This window comes from Thunnus maccoyii, chromosome 4, assembly GCF_910596095.1.
Source record: "Thunnus maccoyii chromosome 4, fThuMac1.1, whole genome shotgun sequence".
Classification (NCBI taxonomy): Eukaryota; Metazoa; Chordata; class Actinopteri; order Scombriformes; family Scombridae; genus Thunnus; species Thunnus maccoyii.
Window position 1 is genome coordinate 13,725,634 of NC_056536.1, and position 18,969 is coordinate 13,744,602.

Below are 18,969 nucleotides of genomic sequence, written 5' to 3' on the forward strand. Positions count from 1 at the left end.
GCCTCTATAGCAACTGAATGGAAATTTTAAGTTAAAACACAGGACTGCCAAGATATTGTGCCAAGATATTGTCAACATCAATTCAAACCACTCAGTTATTTGTCACTCTAGTGTTTTATATTTCCCTAAATCCTATTTTTAAATCAGTCACTAGGTTAACACTTGTGCTCAGTGCGCTACACAACTTTAAACTTCTGAGCAAAGGCATACATCCCTCCTCTTTGAAATTTCAAATTCAATCTGCTGCATTAAAGGATCGGACGCCAAACAGTGAACTCTGTGTTTGGGGGTCTATTCAGAACTGGTGTGTAAGCTTCCATTTGACGCCACTGACAGAGCATCAACTGCAACTGACATGTTTGAGAAGACCAAATTGCCTTATCCACTAAGAAGGTATTTGTTGACACAACACTGCAAACCTGGAGTGGGTGTCGATGATTGACACATGACCGCCGCAGTAGAGAAACTACAAAGCTGGACATTTATCCCAATTAGCACACACCCATGTATGCATGCAAAGTGACATAATTAGGGCAGACTGGGAAATGTGGCTAACAACGATGGACCCCGTGTCTGTGATGTGTGCTATAAGTAGACAATAAGCTGTTAAAGCTCCCACTCGACCCCTCATTATAGTCACTCAATCCCAACATCAAAGGAAAGACAACCTTATAGCTATAGGATGACGGTGTCTGTGTGTGTGTGAGGGTTTATGAGAGTATGTGTACGTATGTATGGTTTTATGAGCATATGTGTGTGTGTGTTTATATGCATGTACATATGTTCTTGTTGGTCTATCTTTGCAAGGACCAATTTAGGTTTTACACCCTGAGACTAAGCACATTTTTGGAAAGTGAGGACATTTTGGCTGGTTTTCACTTTTTCAAAGGACTGTTTGAGGGTAAGACTTGGTTTTAGGGTGAAGGTTATAATTAGGTTTCTGTTAAAGGGTCAGTTTACAGAAATTAGAAGATAGCTCCAGTGAAAACCGTTTAAAACAACGTCTGTGGATTATTCAGAGTGACAAGGAAATTGTTTGGCTTTCTCAAACATCATTTTTGACATTTAGAGTACCACATATGTAATTCCTCCTCATTGTATTGGGTTGGTAGCAGAAATTTCACAGTCAGATATCTCAAAATATCACCACATAAACCCAAAACTATGTGTACAGCAAGACACCACTAAGAGAAAGTAAGAAAATATGGGTTTTTTTTGTAATTTGGGTGAAATTACCCTCTAATTTCAAGGTTGGGGTTATGTAGTCATGATGGTGAAGGTTACTGTCGGGAGCTATCGAGCGCATTATGCCAACGTGAGTCCTCACAAGTATAGGAGTGTAAACACACGTGTGTGTTTGGACAGTATGTGAATGAAACAGGATGTCTTCTTGTGCTTATGACTTATGAATAAAACTGTGTCAGAGAATGTGTCACTTCCTATTACAATATATATGTGTGTGGCTTTGTGTGTGAGTGTGTGCGCGTGCCCCGGCGCCTTCAGCCTCCTGGCCTTGTCCCATGACTCTCTGACAGTAACAGTATTTGGCGAGGTGCTAATTGACGAGAAGGCTCCACCTCGTCGTGTTTTGTCAGAACATGAAGGCCTCGCTGCTGGATCAACAAATCCTGGATCTCCAAATTCTGCCATATGTCCAGCCATGTGTTGCCATGTACCAGCTGGGAGCACTCAGCACCGCGCCTGTCTAACTCACTGACTGTGTGACACTGTTCCTGACTGGGACCTGAGTTTCAATGAGCTCTGGGATGGTGAAATGTTGCTGCTAGTCTAACTGCGAGTGACCTGTCTATCTCAGTGGGTCGACATGGCACTAACACTGTCAGAGTTTATGGTTTAATCCCTCTGATGTTAAAGACGTATGATATGTACTTTGGATAAAATCATCTATCAAATGGCATATGTTTTGTGGAGGTTAAAGAGATACTTTGACTTATGAGGAATTAAATGTTTTTTCCTACTTAGTAAGAGTGGGACAAACTCATAGATGCCTCCGATCAGGGATCCAAGGCTACCCATAGTGATCCCTGATTTACTGATATTTGAATCTGATCAATTTGTTGCTGCTTTTTAGATTTTTGGAGAAATCTCCAACATGAGACCTTAGAAAAGACACCACTTTTTCCTCATGTCATATTATCTACATTATTTTCCAAGTTGTACTTGAGATCTTGAGAGATCAAATTATCTAACAAGAAGCCCATTTCTACATGTACCCCATACGACAGCTGAGATCCACCTTGTTGGGTCTCAAAACTGGAACAGACGCTGTGAAGCAAGAGCCAAAAACTGTTTGAAAAGTGATTCTAGCATACTGAGTTATTCTGTGGACTTGTGAGACTGAAACATTTTAAAAAAAAGGGTTCTGTTTCCATCAGTCCGACCACAACCCATGTGGGGCGAGGCAGTAAGATAAACAGCCTCAGAGGATTGTTAATCAGATCAGAAAACACCTTTTGAATGATGTGAATTTATTTGCCTTACAGTTGTGTCTTCTGGTATGTAAATCTAAAGACTTCCGACTGACTCATTTCTAGTGACTGTTGGCCGGTTATGACAGTGATTATGGAATTATTTCTGCTGGAGACATAAGAAATTAGATTATCTCCAATATCCAGTCCAGTTCACACGCATCCACAGTCACTGCAGCAAAAAGACTGGTTACAAATGATAATTTAGTTGTTATGATTTTGTTAATATGTGTCTTGTCTTCAAACTTAACACCAAGCTGATGCGAACAAAGACAAGACGACTTTGAAGCAGGCTAAATTTTCAGATTTTCACTGATTTTAGTTTACCACTGAGGCTGAGATAATTTAGACATGTCATACCCACAACAGTTAATAATGACAGTTAAAGTGTTATTAACTGTTTTAAAGTGACCATACACCACTGTGACTTGGGTTTTCCACTCACACTAGCTTGTAAAATTTTCCAAAAACTGTCTCCATTTATAACCAACCCTGTCTTCAGTTAATGAGCACCTTTACTGACAAATACATACATTCAATTTTTCCCAACATTTACCAGAACATATGATGCTATAAACTCTTCTTGTTAAATTCTGATGCCTACAATCCTGAAGCTAAAAATACAACAGTTCGTCATACATTTATTCATACAAGTTTGTGGTGTTTATGGGAATAGAAGTGGGCTGTCTTACCTGGTTTGGCGACCGAAACTCTTGGTTATTGTCATTCATGTACATGTTGTCACCATCAAACTGTGGAAAGAAACAGAAAGAGAAATAAACATTTTATGCAAGAGGAGTTTTGAAGAAAAGAAATTGGGGGCCAGGGAGGAGGTGCGAAGAGGAAAAGCTCTTTACGGGTGGCCTGAAGTGTGAGACTAATGACTTTGTCACTTTGGTTAAACCTCGTGGTGGCATGGCAGCGTGGGTAATTACTGTTCGTCAGCGGGCCGGTAATTAGGCTACATGAGCACAGTGACGAGAGATGGGCTTTTCCCTGTGGGCTCTGCTGTGTGTGAGAGAGAATGACTGTGAATGAATCTATGAGTGCATACAGTAGTAAAGCGTGTGTGTGTGTGTGTGTGCTGTACTATGAAGGCATGCTGTGTCTTCAACATTGAGCTAATCAGGCATTGAAAGATCACTTGCTGCAGGTGCCAAAACACTGTTTGACACAGGGTTAGGACTCACATAACAACAAATGACCCCTGACCCTCAAAGGTGCTGGGAAACAACACCGGGTCACCAGTTGAGCACAACATGCAACATGCTAGCTCTTACGTCTAATGTGTTGGGGAACTAAATCCCTGAAGAATTCCTGAAGATCAGTTGTGAGTGGGTTACCAATGAAGAAAAAAGCAACACACATTCTGTTTTTAGCTGCAGAGAAAATGAGATTCTGCCCAACAAACAGCTCAGTAACTGAACCTGTGCAGTGTCAAGGTGACTGAGAAACTGCTACAATGTTAAGAAGCGCCGTATTGTGAAATGCCCTTGGCTTCCAAAGGCATCAAGCTTTGTCATAACACGCTTGCAGCAAATGGAACAAACCTTGACTGGACTAGATAATAACGCTCATGAACACACACACACAAAGCAACCCAACGTGTCAAATAAAGCCCCCTTTTTGTTTGTTGACTGAGGTCACTCTTTGTAATATAAATGCGCAAAAGACTCGGGAACAGACAGCAGAGACAACATGATCAAACTAGACAGCATTCCATGTCAAATTCCTCAGATCTGAAGATACGGGGGGCCCGTTTCATTTGGGGTAGTCTGCTCGGTGCCTACAGAAAAAGCTACCAAAAGGCTTGAAAGATAAACACATGCTGGATATGAGTGAACACAAATGGATCATAAGATATACCTGCTTAAAACAATGCCCAACTAGGTAGACTAATGGACGGAAATGGGCAGAATTCCTGGGGGTGAAATCTAATATCTAGACTGGTAGACAGGAAAGTCGAAGTAGCTAAATGAGCATGTGAGTGGTGAGAAAGAGAAATTACTGTACATTATTGCAGGAGAAAGGCTGGGGGAATGAACGCCTGCCTCAGGGCAATGGTTGGTTAACGATGCATATCATGGAAGCCCTTGTGAGGATTCACTTGGTTATTCTAATGATTACATTTACATTCAACCACATACGCAAACACAAAACTGAGACAAGTGCTGCATATACGCTGCATTTAAGCCTCATTCACTCACATGATTAATCTAAACGCCAATGCACTAGCAGTGAAAACTGCAACGTTTATTTCAAGTGAATGCTGACTAATTGTTCGGTGCTACATGCTGGAGATAAAGACGCTACTTTGCTTAATGAAGCACGGTGGCGTCTATCACCTGACTAGTGATAGAGAAGTGACTGTAGCTCACGGAGAGGGTCAAAGTGATGTTGACCATGGTGACATTTCTGCAATAAACTCTTTCTTTCCTCACATGAAAGCCTCTTGTCCTCGCCTAACTGAGCAATTTCATTCCATTGAAATCCACTTCGATATCACTGGTGACGTAAAGCCATTCTGAGAGGTTCTTTAGGATAAGATTCTCTCGAGTGAAAAGAGAACACAGTCAATGAATAACACCATTTTTAACCACAAAACACTGCCAGATCTTGTATTTCAGCTCATTTTGAAAACTGAATTCTTCGAGTGTAAAGCCTTATTGGGTTTCTTTCAGCTCCAAAGGAAGAAAATTAAGTCAGACAATTCTCATTTCCACAAATTACATCTGCAATATAATATTCACCAAAAAGGCCAAAGACAGCCTAGAAAGGTCAGCCATTTTGTGCTGCAACATGGCTGCCCCTATATTGCAATGTAAAGCTGTTTCCCCCTGCTCTTCTCTCGATAGCTCTCCTTTGCACTGCCACGCTCTACCACTTAAAATGCCAATTTATCCTCGGCTCAATGCTATCAGCTCTGCCATTACTCCACATTTACTGCAGAAATCATCTTCTCTTTCTCTGTTGTTCCCCTTCCTTTCATTTTCTCCCTCTTCTTCTTTTCTCTCACTCTCTCTCTTTCTCATTCACTCTTTTTCACTTCTTTCCCCATCTATTTTCCCTCCTTGCTTCTTTCTCCCTCCTCTCTTCACTTTGCCTTATGCTCTCATCGTCCCCATCTCTCTCCTTGTTACAACCTCCCTTTACTTCTCTATCTCCCCCCTTACCCTCTTTCCCCCTCTTCCCTGTCTTTCTTCAGTGGGCCTTGGCATCGCTTTCTCATCGGCAGTCTAATTGGGCATTCTGCCTGAGACAAGGGCCTCATTAAGCAGTAATTACACACATGTTGTTTTCGGCAAACATCTCTATTTGGATTGCTTTGCATGGTAATTGTTCAGCAGGGACCACTGCTCGCGATGTTTCCCTCCATGACACACGTGGTGCTGGGAGAGAGGAATAAAAACGTGGAGAAGAAGGATAGAGAGGCAGGGAAGGGCAGAGAGAGAGAGAAGGGGGGATGTGAGAATAGAGAAAAATAATAATAGGCTGCGGAAAAGAGAGACAAACTGAGAAATAAAGAATGCATACATGAGAGAGAAGGAGGATAAGAGTAACAGGGAAGAAGAAAAGAGACAGACTAGAAGGATGAAGGCAATGCTGAGGCAGTAAATGGAGAAAGATAATGAATAAATGACAAAGAAAGAGGGAGACATATTCGGTGTGAGAAGAAAATGAGGTGGAAAGGTAGAGAGAGAATGAAAAAGACACAGAGAATGAGTAAATGAGGAAGAAAAGTGAGAAAGTAAAGACAGTAAAAGAGAGAGAGACAGAGAGAGGGAGTCCCAGAACTAGGTCATCCCTCGCAATCATCGACAAAGCTGAGTGTTTCAAAAATAATGAAGCCACAAGGTGGAAGTAATGCTAACTAGCATATCCAGGGAAAACATGTAATATTTACACAGTGCTAATGGTGCAACACAATGCTGGGATCTTTTCATCTTGGAGTGCATCGGTGAGACAGTGGATGGCAGGATTGGAGCCGAAATTACCGACTCCACTGAAGATTGTTTTTGATTGATGGACAATTCATATAAGCTCCTCATAAAGCCTTCTAGGCAACATCTGTTTGTGAAGGGGGTGGGGCAGAGATGAAGTGCGTGTGTGCATGTGTAATGCCATAACTGTCCAGTCATTAGAGAGAAAAATGACCCACAATTTAAAAAAAAAAAATTCATTTTGAAAGCTAAAAAAACAATTATCTTGGAAGAAAAAAACTTAAAAAACCGGAGAAAACACAGTTCTACTTTGCTGTGCATTTCCTCTACATTTCAAAGGGGAATGTTGTACTTTTTACATCACTACTTTTAACAGCTATAGTTATTTTACTGCTGATTAAGGTTTTACATACAATATACTGTATATGATCATAAAACATGATGCATTGTTAATTACTCAATAGTATAAAGTAGTTTAAAAGCCACACTGACCAGCTGCAACATTAACATCCTGCTTATAACTAAATGCATAATAATCCAATTATAATATAATATTCAGAAAGGGTGTAACAGTGCTTCCTTTAGTTAAGTAAATGATTTCATTATATCTTCCACCACCAGACTTTACTGCCATATCATGTACAACAGGGCAGTGCATGTAGCTGAGTAGAATTTTAGTTTTAACCCAATCTACATTAAAGTAGATCATTGTAAAAGTGTAAAAAAAAATACAGTATCACACTTAACTAACCAACCACAACAAACTTTTAGAACTTTTCAATTTATAAAAGAGAATCTATAAGCAGAATGTGTAATACTTGTGACTTTAAAAGCCTTTGCCAGTACACCAAGTCTCTAAAAATAATTCTCTCACCGAGCGGAATTAATAAGCCCAGAACAGTACACAGCCATTCTGTGAAGAAAGGGGTGTGGTGGTGGTGGTGGTGGTGGTGGTGGTGGGGGGGGGGGGGACTCATGCAATATGTATGCCTGTTTGAGCACCCTTCTTCCTCATCTTCCCCCTCTTCTCTTTATTTCTCCTTTTTTTTTACATCTCTCTCTCCTTCTTCCTCTGTTCAATTAAGCTGTAGGAGAGACCTAACAAACCCCAACCTGAGACAATGTGCCACTGAATTTTTATGTTGCCCAACTTGTCACTGCTGGTTCAAAGCCAGACGAGAGGATGAGACAGACAGACAGACAGACACACTTGTGTGCACGCAAACACATATACGCGCACTTTAAAACAGGGGAAGAGTGAAAAAACAAAGGGGATGAGAGGCAAAAAGAGACAGAGAGAAAGAAAAAGAGAAAGAAAAAACGAAAGAAAGAATGAAACGAGGCAGTGGTGGATAGATTTTCAGAGTTGCATGGGAGGAGGAGAGAGAAAGAGAGTGACTATAGTAACAATTCTGGTGTTGCACCACGCCCCAAGCAAACAATGAACATGGGCAAACAATGAACATGGCACACACACTGACACACGCACACATACACACAAACAGACACACACACACACACACACACACACACACACACACAAAGCCCATAAAAAGCGCAGCCTGTGGCCATGGCGACACATGCTCTGTTGTCGTTAGATAAGGGAAACAGGGCCTCTTCCTGGGTGTGAGAGTTTGATCCGACACACAATACACACACACACACGCAATACGCATGCACGTGCTTGCACACTCAACTGCAGCAGCACTGGGGTCACATCCACCAACGCCCGGCATCTTATGTATCCTCACCTTTATCAGCTGCATAGTTCATTTTCATATGCAAAACTCAGGCTATGTTTATCTGGATATGCTGTGCTCCGGTCAGCGGACCATATATACAGTCTGATCGGATGTCAACAAGATATACGGAGTAGCTCTCCGGACCTTGCAGTGGGATTTTGATGGAATTCACTGGCCTTGTGCCACTCTAGAAAGTATTTAGTTTGTTGCATGTTGCATTCCCTTAAAGGATTGTTTCAAAAGTGTTAAAAGACAAACTTTATTACCTCTCTGATTGCTGATGCTCTTAAAGAAATATTTTGTTTTGTGGTCAGTTTATCTTGTGATCCATCAGCTCAGATCTAACGAGCATCAGCTCTGTTTGCTATGATTAGGTCTAAAGCATTCCACAGAGAAACAATACACAAACACACAGCGCCCTTCCCATCAGAAACAGCTTGAAAAAAGCTTTTTCACAAAAGACATAATACAGGTTCCAACCGCTTCCGACTCCACCTATACCTTGTGATGTGTAAAAATAAAAAAAGGCAGGCTGCAGCTCTCATTCATCCAGTTTCTGTTGCAGTGAAGCAACCACAAAATAGAACGAACAGTCAACAGCAGAGATGGTGAGAGATGGGAGGGGAGATTGAGGAGAAAGGTAGTGTGTTTGTGTGTATGTGTGTGTTTGTGTGTGTGTGTGTGTGTGTGTGTGTGTGTGTGTGTGTGTGTGTGTGTGTAGAGGGAGGGAGGCCAGGTGGGGTGGTGCTAAATAAGGTTTTGTTTCCACTGTGAACTCAGGTTCACTGTGAGTTAATGAGTTCACAACAGGATAAATCTAGATGCTGATGGCAGCGCATGACAGCTCAAACTGTTTTAGCAGAAATCACAGGTCCATAACTTTAAGAATGTTTATAATTTTTCTCTGTCTCGTTTAATTTTTGACTTATCTATCATTTTAAACTCAAAATAATTTCCTTAAGCAATTATTTAATTTCTGTGAATGATATGATTCATGTTCCAAATGGAGGGCCTCAAAGCAAAGCAAACAGCCAAAACATTATTAATGCAGGATGCTGTGTACAATTTAAGCTTAAAATGAATAATGTGGCTCCAAATGGCAATAACAAGAAAGGGTTTGAAAATTAGAAACTCAGGAATCAGACAACATGGTGTCAGTAAACAGCACACAGCTGGCTCATGTTTACCAACCTACAGAGTCTGTGATTGTTTCATACAAAAATATGCCAGATGGAAAATATCTACAGTATCACTGTGTCACTGCTTTCGAGGCGACAAAGTATTTCACTTTTAATTTCTATCCATTATATGTGATGATTTGGATTTTACTGAGGCAAACATCTCAGTTATTGCATCCACATTTTTAAAATTTATTTAAGTTCAATAGTCAGATGTACTTTTGTATAAAAACCTGAGTGCAGCTTTAGGTCAAAGTTTGTTTGCCCATTAGCCTCTTTGAATGAAACATGGCTGCACTGTCTCTCAAAGAGGTACAGGTATGTCAACATGGCTCGATTGTATATCTTCAGTATAATCAGTCTGTGCAGTAAATAGAGTAGAGTGCAAAAGAGGTCACAACCATGGAGTGCGCCACGTGCGAACACATGTGCAAAGGTATAACAGAAAAAAAAAAAGTCAGACCAAAGTGCCACCCACACAGCCTCCCTCATCCTGCCGCGGTGGCCTTCAACGGCCTGCCTGCTAACCAGTGCTGGGAAACACCTTCTTAGCATCCAGCACAGTAGCATCACATGCAATTAGCAGCTAGCCCCAGCAGGTGTAATAGTGCTATACTTAACAACATGGTCGCTACTAGGAGGAAAGTAGTTATCCCACCAGTCTACCTGACACTTAGACTGTCTGGGGTGAGAACGTGTGTGTGTATTTGCACTTTGTGTGTACAATATGTGCGTCTGTACAGTACGTGCATGTAAGTGCATCTATGTCAGTGAGGTTTCTCTGGCAGCAGGAGAGGATGCAGAGCACAAGCCACTTTTAACTGACTGGGGTAAACAGCGATGAGAGAAGATAAAGGGCAATGTGAATGTCACATTACCCCAGCCCTTTGCCTTTGCTCACCGCAGCATCAGATAACTGCAGCAGGAAAAAAAAGTCTGGTTTCCTCTAGCATATAATTGGTTATCTTATTGCAATCTACTGCTCTCTTGCCTCTGCACAGAATAAAGTATGAAAAAGCAAAGGGAGAAGAAGAAGAAAAAAAGCTGAAGTTTGACTGTTCTGGCAGTGACAAAAATAAATTATTACGAGCATAAGAAACTATCTATTTCCATTGGATCTCCATGCAACAACATGGCTCTTGCACCAACACAGCATGGACTTAAACATGCAGCATAGGACATTCATACAGATATAGAAGGTGTGAAAGATGTTTTGTGATTGTTTGCATGACTGTTATGATAATCTGGTTTCAGTGTGTTCACTTTCAAACAGAAAATAATTATATCACCAGTAATTTCTGCACAGATATTAACACTAAAACACTTTACTAAACAGGAAATTATGCTCTATCATTACCTGCAATAACAGATTATCAGTGCAGTTTTAAAAAAAGATATGAAATTAACAGGGAATAATATTGCAACATCTTATTCAGATTGCAGGCTGCCTAAAGAAAGATCTATGTGTCATATGTTGAGCATTAAAATAAATGATACATTTTTAATCATTAATTAAAAATGTTGTTAAAGATTAACTCTAAAGATGTCAAAGGTGCTTTCAGATTCAGACTTAATTTGTTTCTATGGATGCCCACACAGTGTGACCCGACTGTAACAGCTACAGAGGCGTATTTCGCACCTTTGCATGTTTTCACACATATGCTGCTGCAATTAAGAAGCATAACTCCCAACATCATCTGTAAATTCCGGTAAGTGTCCTTTTTTTGAATGCAAAAATATGCAATATATATATAGCACTATGTGGTGCAACTTTTTCTAGTATACTCCCACATGTGTGTACACAGCATGTACCATCTGTGCATGTGTGTGTTCTTGTTGGGGATTTTATGAGTTTATCTAAATGTCTGGCCGTGATCAGAAATTTCATTACAACTTTAGATATTCCCTGTTTGGAGCCTCCACAATATCATCGGGCCCAGGTCAGTACCTTGAGGTACATCTTTCCAAATAAATTGACCAGCACAAACAGAACTGGGGGCTTAGCTACTGTGTCTCACCACTGCAGTGGGCAGTCTTTTCCTAGCTGGATTGATGCCTGGAGGGGGGGCAGTATGGAGCCTAACCCCTCGTTCACCCACACTGTACCGGGCCTGTGGTTAGAGAGAGACACAGCAGGGAGAGAAAGAGAAGAGAGACAGAGAAGACAAAAGTGGGGAAGGAAACGAGATGGCGGGGCTTTAGTTTGCGAGGTACAAGCAGGGCATTTGTAAAGGAACATGTCAAGGGCCCCCCCTCCCTTGTGAACCTTTCCCTCCTCCTCCCTTGCTCCGGTTGCTCTGCTCTTCCCAACACACGCGTGCAGGGGGAGGAGTAATGACATGAGACTTACACAGTGACTCTACGCAGCAGCGTGCTAGGGGAAGAATGGAGGTTAATGAGCTGACATCCCCTCCACCCTGAACACGCCTCCTCCCCATGCCCACCTCCCTACTCTTTTACACACACTGACAAGCATATACACAAACCCCCTACAAGACAGTGGGGCTGAGTGCTGGCACTGAGCCAAGGATCTAGAGACTAAAGGAGTATCATGGAGCAATGAGTGGATTTACACCGTCTCCATGTACAGTATATACAACTCACAGCGATCCTCCGATTATGAACAACTGTGTGAGTAATCTAATACAACGTAAATTATAAATATGACCTGCAAATATCAGCTTGTGTAATCAAGGGGACATAACATGGTAATATTAAGTGAAACAAGACTACTGGTCTATAGCCACATTAGCATGAGGCTGCAATGCTCATTACACACCAGAGGTCAACATGTGGGGCAAAAATTAGTTTGCAATGGCTGTGTTTTCACCTACTGTAGATTAAAAGGGTTCATTCTCTGAACAGAAGCAACTTTAGGACATCTCATAGGCTGAGGCTGACTGCAATTTGCTCATTAACTTTGAGGTATCTCGTCGTCAACTGAAGTGTTGGAGAAGTGGAACTTTTGATGTGCTGGTGGCACTAGATGATAAGTCAGAGAATCACCAAAGTCATTAGGATTCATCCTCTGGGAAATATGAATATCTTTGCAAGTGTCATTCCATCTAATATTCAGTCTTGACAAAAGAGAGATGGATCAACCTACTCGCATTGTCGCCCCTAGAGTTATGCCACAAGCAAGGCTAAAAACACTGTCCAACCACAAGTGTCAGCATCTTACAAAACAGTACACAATTATATATAACTGACTTGCTTAGGACAAACACCTCTTGTGCCCCAACCACAGACCACTTACTAAACACATCATGCTATTATAGCACATACAGTGTTGTGAATAACTGATCAGACAGTCAGATGCTCCCACATTTCTAGGTTGTCACGTGGTGTGGTGTGGGTGTATAAGATGTTAAATAAAACCTCAGTGGCCTTTAGGTTGCATCACCGGAAAACCAACATATCAAGGTGACAATTTTTAACAGATAACATCTTAACTGAGGCACGCACAGATATAAATAAAAGACAGAGGTAAAAACCTATGGGGCTTCGACGAAAAGCTTCAGCAGATACAAACTTAGCCGAATGCAAGTTCACGTTAACAAATTACATTTGCAAAACCCTGTCTGAGGTTACATAAACAGATGTAGGTGCACTCATCACTGACATGAGGCAGATTTGTTTGCCAGTGAGATCTCAGGACTGCTGGTGTGTAATCTATGTATAACATAAGCCCTTGCTATATAGCGCCATACTGGCCTGCTGTTTGCCTGCTTGACAGCTCCATTACACCCTCCCACACCCCTTCTTGAGAGAGCAAGTGGCTCAATCCAAAACACTGGTATGGGAATACTGTCTACGAACGACTGGACATCTACTATAAGCTTTCCAAACTAGAGTTATAGAAACAGATATGGGAGTTAAATAAAATGTCAATGGAAGATATCCTGCTGTTTTAGCTGATGTGCCTTAATTAACTCAAATAAAATGAGTAAAAAATGTAAAACGCATGAGGGTAAAATAATATCCTTCATGTAATAAAAGAACATTACCAAAAGCAGAAATAGAATTGATAATGGTGCAGTGAAAAGCTTTTCCAAAGCTTGAAAACAATGGAAGATGGATGGTTAGTCATTAATGCCCATTGTGAATCTTTCGAGTGAGTAATTTGCGGGAAGGCTTGTGCATTTTTAATATTCTTAAACTGAAGAACCCTAAGAACACAAACTCCATGAAATAATAACAGGCATTTCACCTTAGCACTATCCGAGCCTCTCAATTATTTACCACTAATGAATTGCCTTGGGCAGTATTCTTCCTAAGTACAATATCAACCATCCCAGAGAGGCTGAATCAGCTCGCTCAAATACTTAAATACATTTACTCAATTATGCTTACTGTCCTTAATATGAAGAAGACAAGGATGTACAAGCTTTCTTCTCTTTCTCTGTTCCATATGCGTAGTTTCAGGCCTGATATTTCAAGAAAATACTAACATGCAACAACAACTCTCATAATGATTAATTGATAAAACATTTTCATTGAAAAAGCAATAACAGGGTTCTTGGCTTTTTGTCTGTTTTTGCATCTATGTGGGAGGACACAATAAAATGATGTTTGCTGTTTTTGTGGCCTCAGTAACATAACAGTACTGCAGGTCAGTTGCCAGGCATCCACCCGACTGTGCACCTTGCAGCCAAACATGCCACCTACAATATCTTTCTTGTTGCTACATCACTGATGAGCCTTCAGGGGCCCAAGGGAGCCCGAGAGCAGAGAGTGTAGGGCTTCACACCACCAGCCCCCAAAGACAGGAAACCAACAGGTAGGAAAAGGATAGAAATAAGCAGAAGTGTTTGGTATGACCAAGTCAAGCAACACAATATCAGTGTGGTGTAACTGTGCGAGCAATGAAGTTATCATCCCCTACTTCTTTACACAAACAGAGTGAGTGTGACACCACAGTCGCCTATAGATATTTCAAAACAAATAGCCTGTTAACACCTGGCATTAACATGCATCTTGGGTGATCCGATCACAAGTGGACAGCTCTAAATACATCTGTTCACACCTGGCATTAGAATGCGTGTCCACATGCGTCTCGAGTGACCACTTGTGATCAGATCTTACTTCCCCACTCTATATGCAAATAAACATGTACATCACTTCCGTTTGCAAATACCAGATGCACTATTGTTTTAATCAGCGGGAGGACCAGGTCTGTGAACCCTCCATCCAAAGCTGTGTTCAACTTGTTTGATAACAGGATAAACAAATATACAATGCATTGTGTCCCCTCACAAAAATCAAATGCCCGTCCGATTGATTTGCTCTAGCACCTGGTCTGAACAAATATATATGACAAATATAGAGTTAAGGGATGTGAACGGTTAACTGTTAATTGTGAGTGGATTTTATTTTTTTTAATTCACATGAAAAATGGAAAAACAAAAGTTGAACATGCTTTGTTCAAGGGTACGAAGGATACATGCACTGGGAGGCAGCAATGCACTTCCTGTGCCTAATCTGCCAAAAATAGAGGACGTCAGTTGAGTAGGCGGTCCTTCAATGTGACCCATTCGCGAACACATTGCTAAAAGAATGTGGCCACATGCAATCAAGACCACCTCTCAAATGTGGTTTGGGTGGTCAGTTCTCAATGTGTCCTCAATGTGTCTTGCGTGTGTTCACACCTGTACTTACGGCTGTCCACTTGTGATCAGATCACCCGAGATGCACAAGACTGTCATGCTAGGTGTAAACAGGGCCAATGTCTCTGCTAAGTGCAGGAAACTGCAGAATAACCTTTAGTGTATAAACTCATCGCCTGAGTGAATGTAAATAGATTCTGCCATCTGTTACCTTCATCTATAGGGGACAACTTTATACTTCATACTTGGGGAAAAAGTGTTTATCTGTGTGTTTGCATGCTTTATGTGCACTAATTGTGCTTTCACCACCGCTGATTATGTTCTTCTTTCTTCTTATTTCTTCTGAAAGCCCAGAAAAAAACATACCCAGCCTCTCTCTTGTTCTCAAAAAACAAAGCCAAAAGAAAAAACATGTAAATTCATCACGTGTCAAGCATAGCATTTGCATGTTTATGACATGAAAATTAATTTCATTACATTCCACACATGAGATATCATATTTCAAATATAAAAACACATATTTCACAAGTGTTTTTTTGTGAGACCTGGTTAGTTGATATGACATTTCTCACTTACTTCATTGTCCAGACATATTGTAAACTCTTAATAAGCTATAAATGTTGCAAGTGTCAGCCCAATTCTGCGCCTCTATTTTGAGTTGTACATGCATATACAGTACAGTATGCCTGCGTGCTTGAGCATATGTGCAAGTGTTTAAAAATGTGCATATTTTACATCTGCAGTCCACTCAAAATGACAAACTGAGCATTGAGCTCTATTCTTACCATCAACATTGTTATCACCATTCAATCAGAAGGATTTCACAACCATGGTCTTTCCAGTGCATAAAAGAGCAGTTCAGGTCCGACTCGCTTTAGTCAATGCCATGCTATACAGATGTAATCATCAGTCTTTGGCTGTAACTACACCAGAGCGGCAAAATTAAAGTGTAAAGGATCCCGTTCCTAGACAGCTGGTAGTTGTAAATTCCTATCGGGGAATAAAAATCAGAGAGGGAGGGAGAGAGTTTGAAAGAAAACATATACTATTTTCATTTCAACTGCTTTAGGGATTAAGGCTCGGGGCTCTAGAAAAAACTGCATTAAAATAATCCACCATTTGCATGTTTTATCTCACAAAGGAGGCTCACGTAGACACACATACACACCAACCCCCACTCTCCCTCCCTCCCTCCCTCCCTCCTCCCTTCTTCTCCTCCTTCCCCTCCCCCATTCTGGGTGAAAACACACACACATACACACACACACTCATATGCACGCCACACATATACACACTGTCATCATTAAACACACACACACACTCACACATCGAGATCAACCTGCTGCCATCTGCTCAACGCGCTCTGTACAATCCTCGCAGAATACATTATTCACTACAATACATCACATTACATTCCCTCAATGTCATAGCCTTGTGCTGGAGAGGAGTGAGAGAGAATGGAGGAGAGCAGAGAGCAAAACAGCTATTGTACTCTGAAGAGAGAGAAAGAGAGAGAGAGAGAGAGATTTGGCCTGTTACATGGTACAGTGGTAGAGAAAATTAAAGACAGTTTGATTTGGCTTTTAGGTGAAACAAGGTTGTCAGCAAAACTTGTACCAGTTACAGCTACCAGGGTAGATTAAAAATCCCTACAAGGAGGTCAGTGTATGAAAGTGAAGGGTAACAGTGGCTGAGAAAGTGAGAGGAAGAGAGAAAGTGGTAGAGAGACACCTGGCACTATTGGCAGGTGAATATACAACTAGAGTCCCTTTCACACATGCACTGCAACCCTGAACTCATCTAGACATTACCCAGATGAGATCTATGTGAGAATGCAAATGTCCCAATCAGCTGGACTGGACATTAGCATGAAACCGAAACTGGCGCCTGTATATTGCTTTACACTCTTTTGCTGATATTGCAAATACGCCCTACATGTAGTATTGATATCAACGCAAAAACTGTCATCATTACAGATGAGTCAGTAGTCTCGTCAGCCATCTTCGATGTGCTGTAAACTAAACACACTCTTTGCGTCATGTCACAAACACTGACAATCTCCTGTTGTGTGCTACATGTGTGAAAGGGCAGCTCCTGACAATGTCTAGACATGACTCTCCAGACCAAAAACTCACGGTACACTACCCACTGCCCACCACCAAACAACACACAAAGTTAGCGACTTGCTGGCGAACACAGTGGAGCATTTAGCAGCTAAAGAGCCAGATCGTTCCCTCAGGAGCTGGTGGAAAGCAACACGGAGCTAAAAGGAGAGTGACAGAAGACAGAAACACAACTTCAAATGAATGCTAATGTTGCTCCTTGTCTGCTGGATGTGTAAACTGTTTGCTAACAAGTTCACTAATGCTGTGTTTACAGCATCTTGCTTTGCCCCCACGTGGCCAAAAAAATTGTTAATGCAGGTTACTCAAACAAGAATACATTTTGGGGTCTATTTTCAGCTGTGGATTAATACACATTTGGTGCTCTGGTGAGTAATTACAGCACCAGGATGGTGCGGCTGTTTGATGCGTTTTTAATATGTTTTTGCTCATCAGTGGAAGTCTATGGCATCAAGAAAGAAACAACATCAAGCTCTGGCTACAGAGGTGATACTTGTTAATTGGATCAATTTATTGTTGGTTTTAGTCTTTTCATGAGATTTGTTCACAATAAGAAAAATATAGAATAATACTAGTCTTATCCTTTTAGAGTTATAGGTTGTGTATTTGAGTATTTGCTTTGTCAACATGTTTTTGATCAAAACATCATGCCAGTAAAGCTTCACAGAGTTAAATTAAAGTGAGAATAATACATAGAAAAACAAATAGATTGCTGCTTGGTTTGTTTACATGTTTAATTCTGTCCCTGTTATTTGCTGTGTGCATGGCGTGAACGTGTGTGTCACCATTGTGCTGTGGCAGAGGGAGTGAACAGCTGGCAGGCCCACACTTGACTACGTATTGACCTGCTTTGCATTCACCTGTTATTCAGCCGAACCTAATGTTTCCACTTGGCTCTGCTGCAGCTGAGCTGCAATTAACCTCGCTGCGAGTGCAAGGGAAGCAAGTCTTAAGCAATTTGTCAAAGTAATTTGTCGAACTAAATGTCATTTTACCTAATCCTGTAAAAATGAATAGTTTGACTTTAATTTTCACACTTTGAAGGAAGACAAAGGATGTTTTGCCCAAAGAAAGACTTCTAAACCATCTCAAATTTACAGTACCTGTAACACAGGTCTATATTCACAGCACTGACGTACTATTTTTCACATTCTTAAGGTTTGGACAGCGTGCATGTGATCTCCTGACTGCTGATAGTCATTTGCCTGTCTTAACGCACCATTTAAATGGGAGAAAGAGTTGCTGCTTCCCTTCTCTCCACTCCACTCCTCCTCAGCGCCACCTCTCGTTTTTTCCCACCCTCCACTCCCCCCCCTCTCCTCTTTTCCCAGATGCTCTCTCGGCTCTTGTCTGTGTTTGGGCTGCGACTGTGAGGGGTCACCGCCTGCCTTGTTCTCACACGTGGAGCACTGAGCGTGTATGTGTGTTTTTATATGTGTGTGTGAAAGAGAGAGAGAGAGAGAGGGAGGGAGAGAGAGAGAGAGAGAGAGAGAGAGAGAGAGAGAGAGAGAGAGAGACAGCACACACTCGTCTATGGATGATTATATGAATGAGTGTGTGTGCATGTGCAAGAACGTCAAAAATAAGCGTGTAAGTGTTTGGATTTATCCAAATGTCTGTGCAGTTGAGCCTGAGTGCCTTTCCCACTGTGTGTGTTTCAAAGTGTTTGAGTGTGTACCTTTGACTGTGTGTGTATATGTGTGTGTGCCTTGCTAGCTCAGTGCCAGGTCTCTCTAATGAGTCTGTCAGGCGCTGTTAGCGACGGCGTGCTCCCCTGGCTCAGCGCACTCCTACAGACACACTGTGATTAGCCGGGCCAACGGCACGCCACCGGGCCAGATTAAACACTCACCACGCCGCCAGGGAACACACACACACACACTTACACAC

The 18,969-nt window shown here is 41.5% G+C and overlaps 1 protein-coding gene across 2 annotated transcripts in view; it reads right to left on the minus strand.

The window, feature by feature from the left end:
• The window catches only part of LOC121896372 (thymocyte selection-associated high mobility group box protein TOX-like), an 81,796-nt gene that overhangs the window by 41,457 nt on the left and 21,370 nt on the right, over positions 1–18,969 (minus strand). Inside the window, exons 2-3 of one of the 2 annotated variants that reach the window (XM_042410216.1) lie at positions 11,369–11,461; positions 3,182–3,241 (exon numbers count right to left, since the gene is read on the minus strand). In XM_042410216.1, the coding sequence (XP_042266150.1) occupies positions 3,182–3,241; positions 11,369–11,461 (153 nt within the window). The remainder of the gene's footprint in view (positions 1–3,181; positions 3,242–11,368; positions 11,462–18,969) is intronic. The other variant, XM_042410217.1, reaches the window with a different exon arrangement.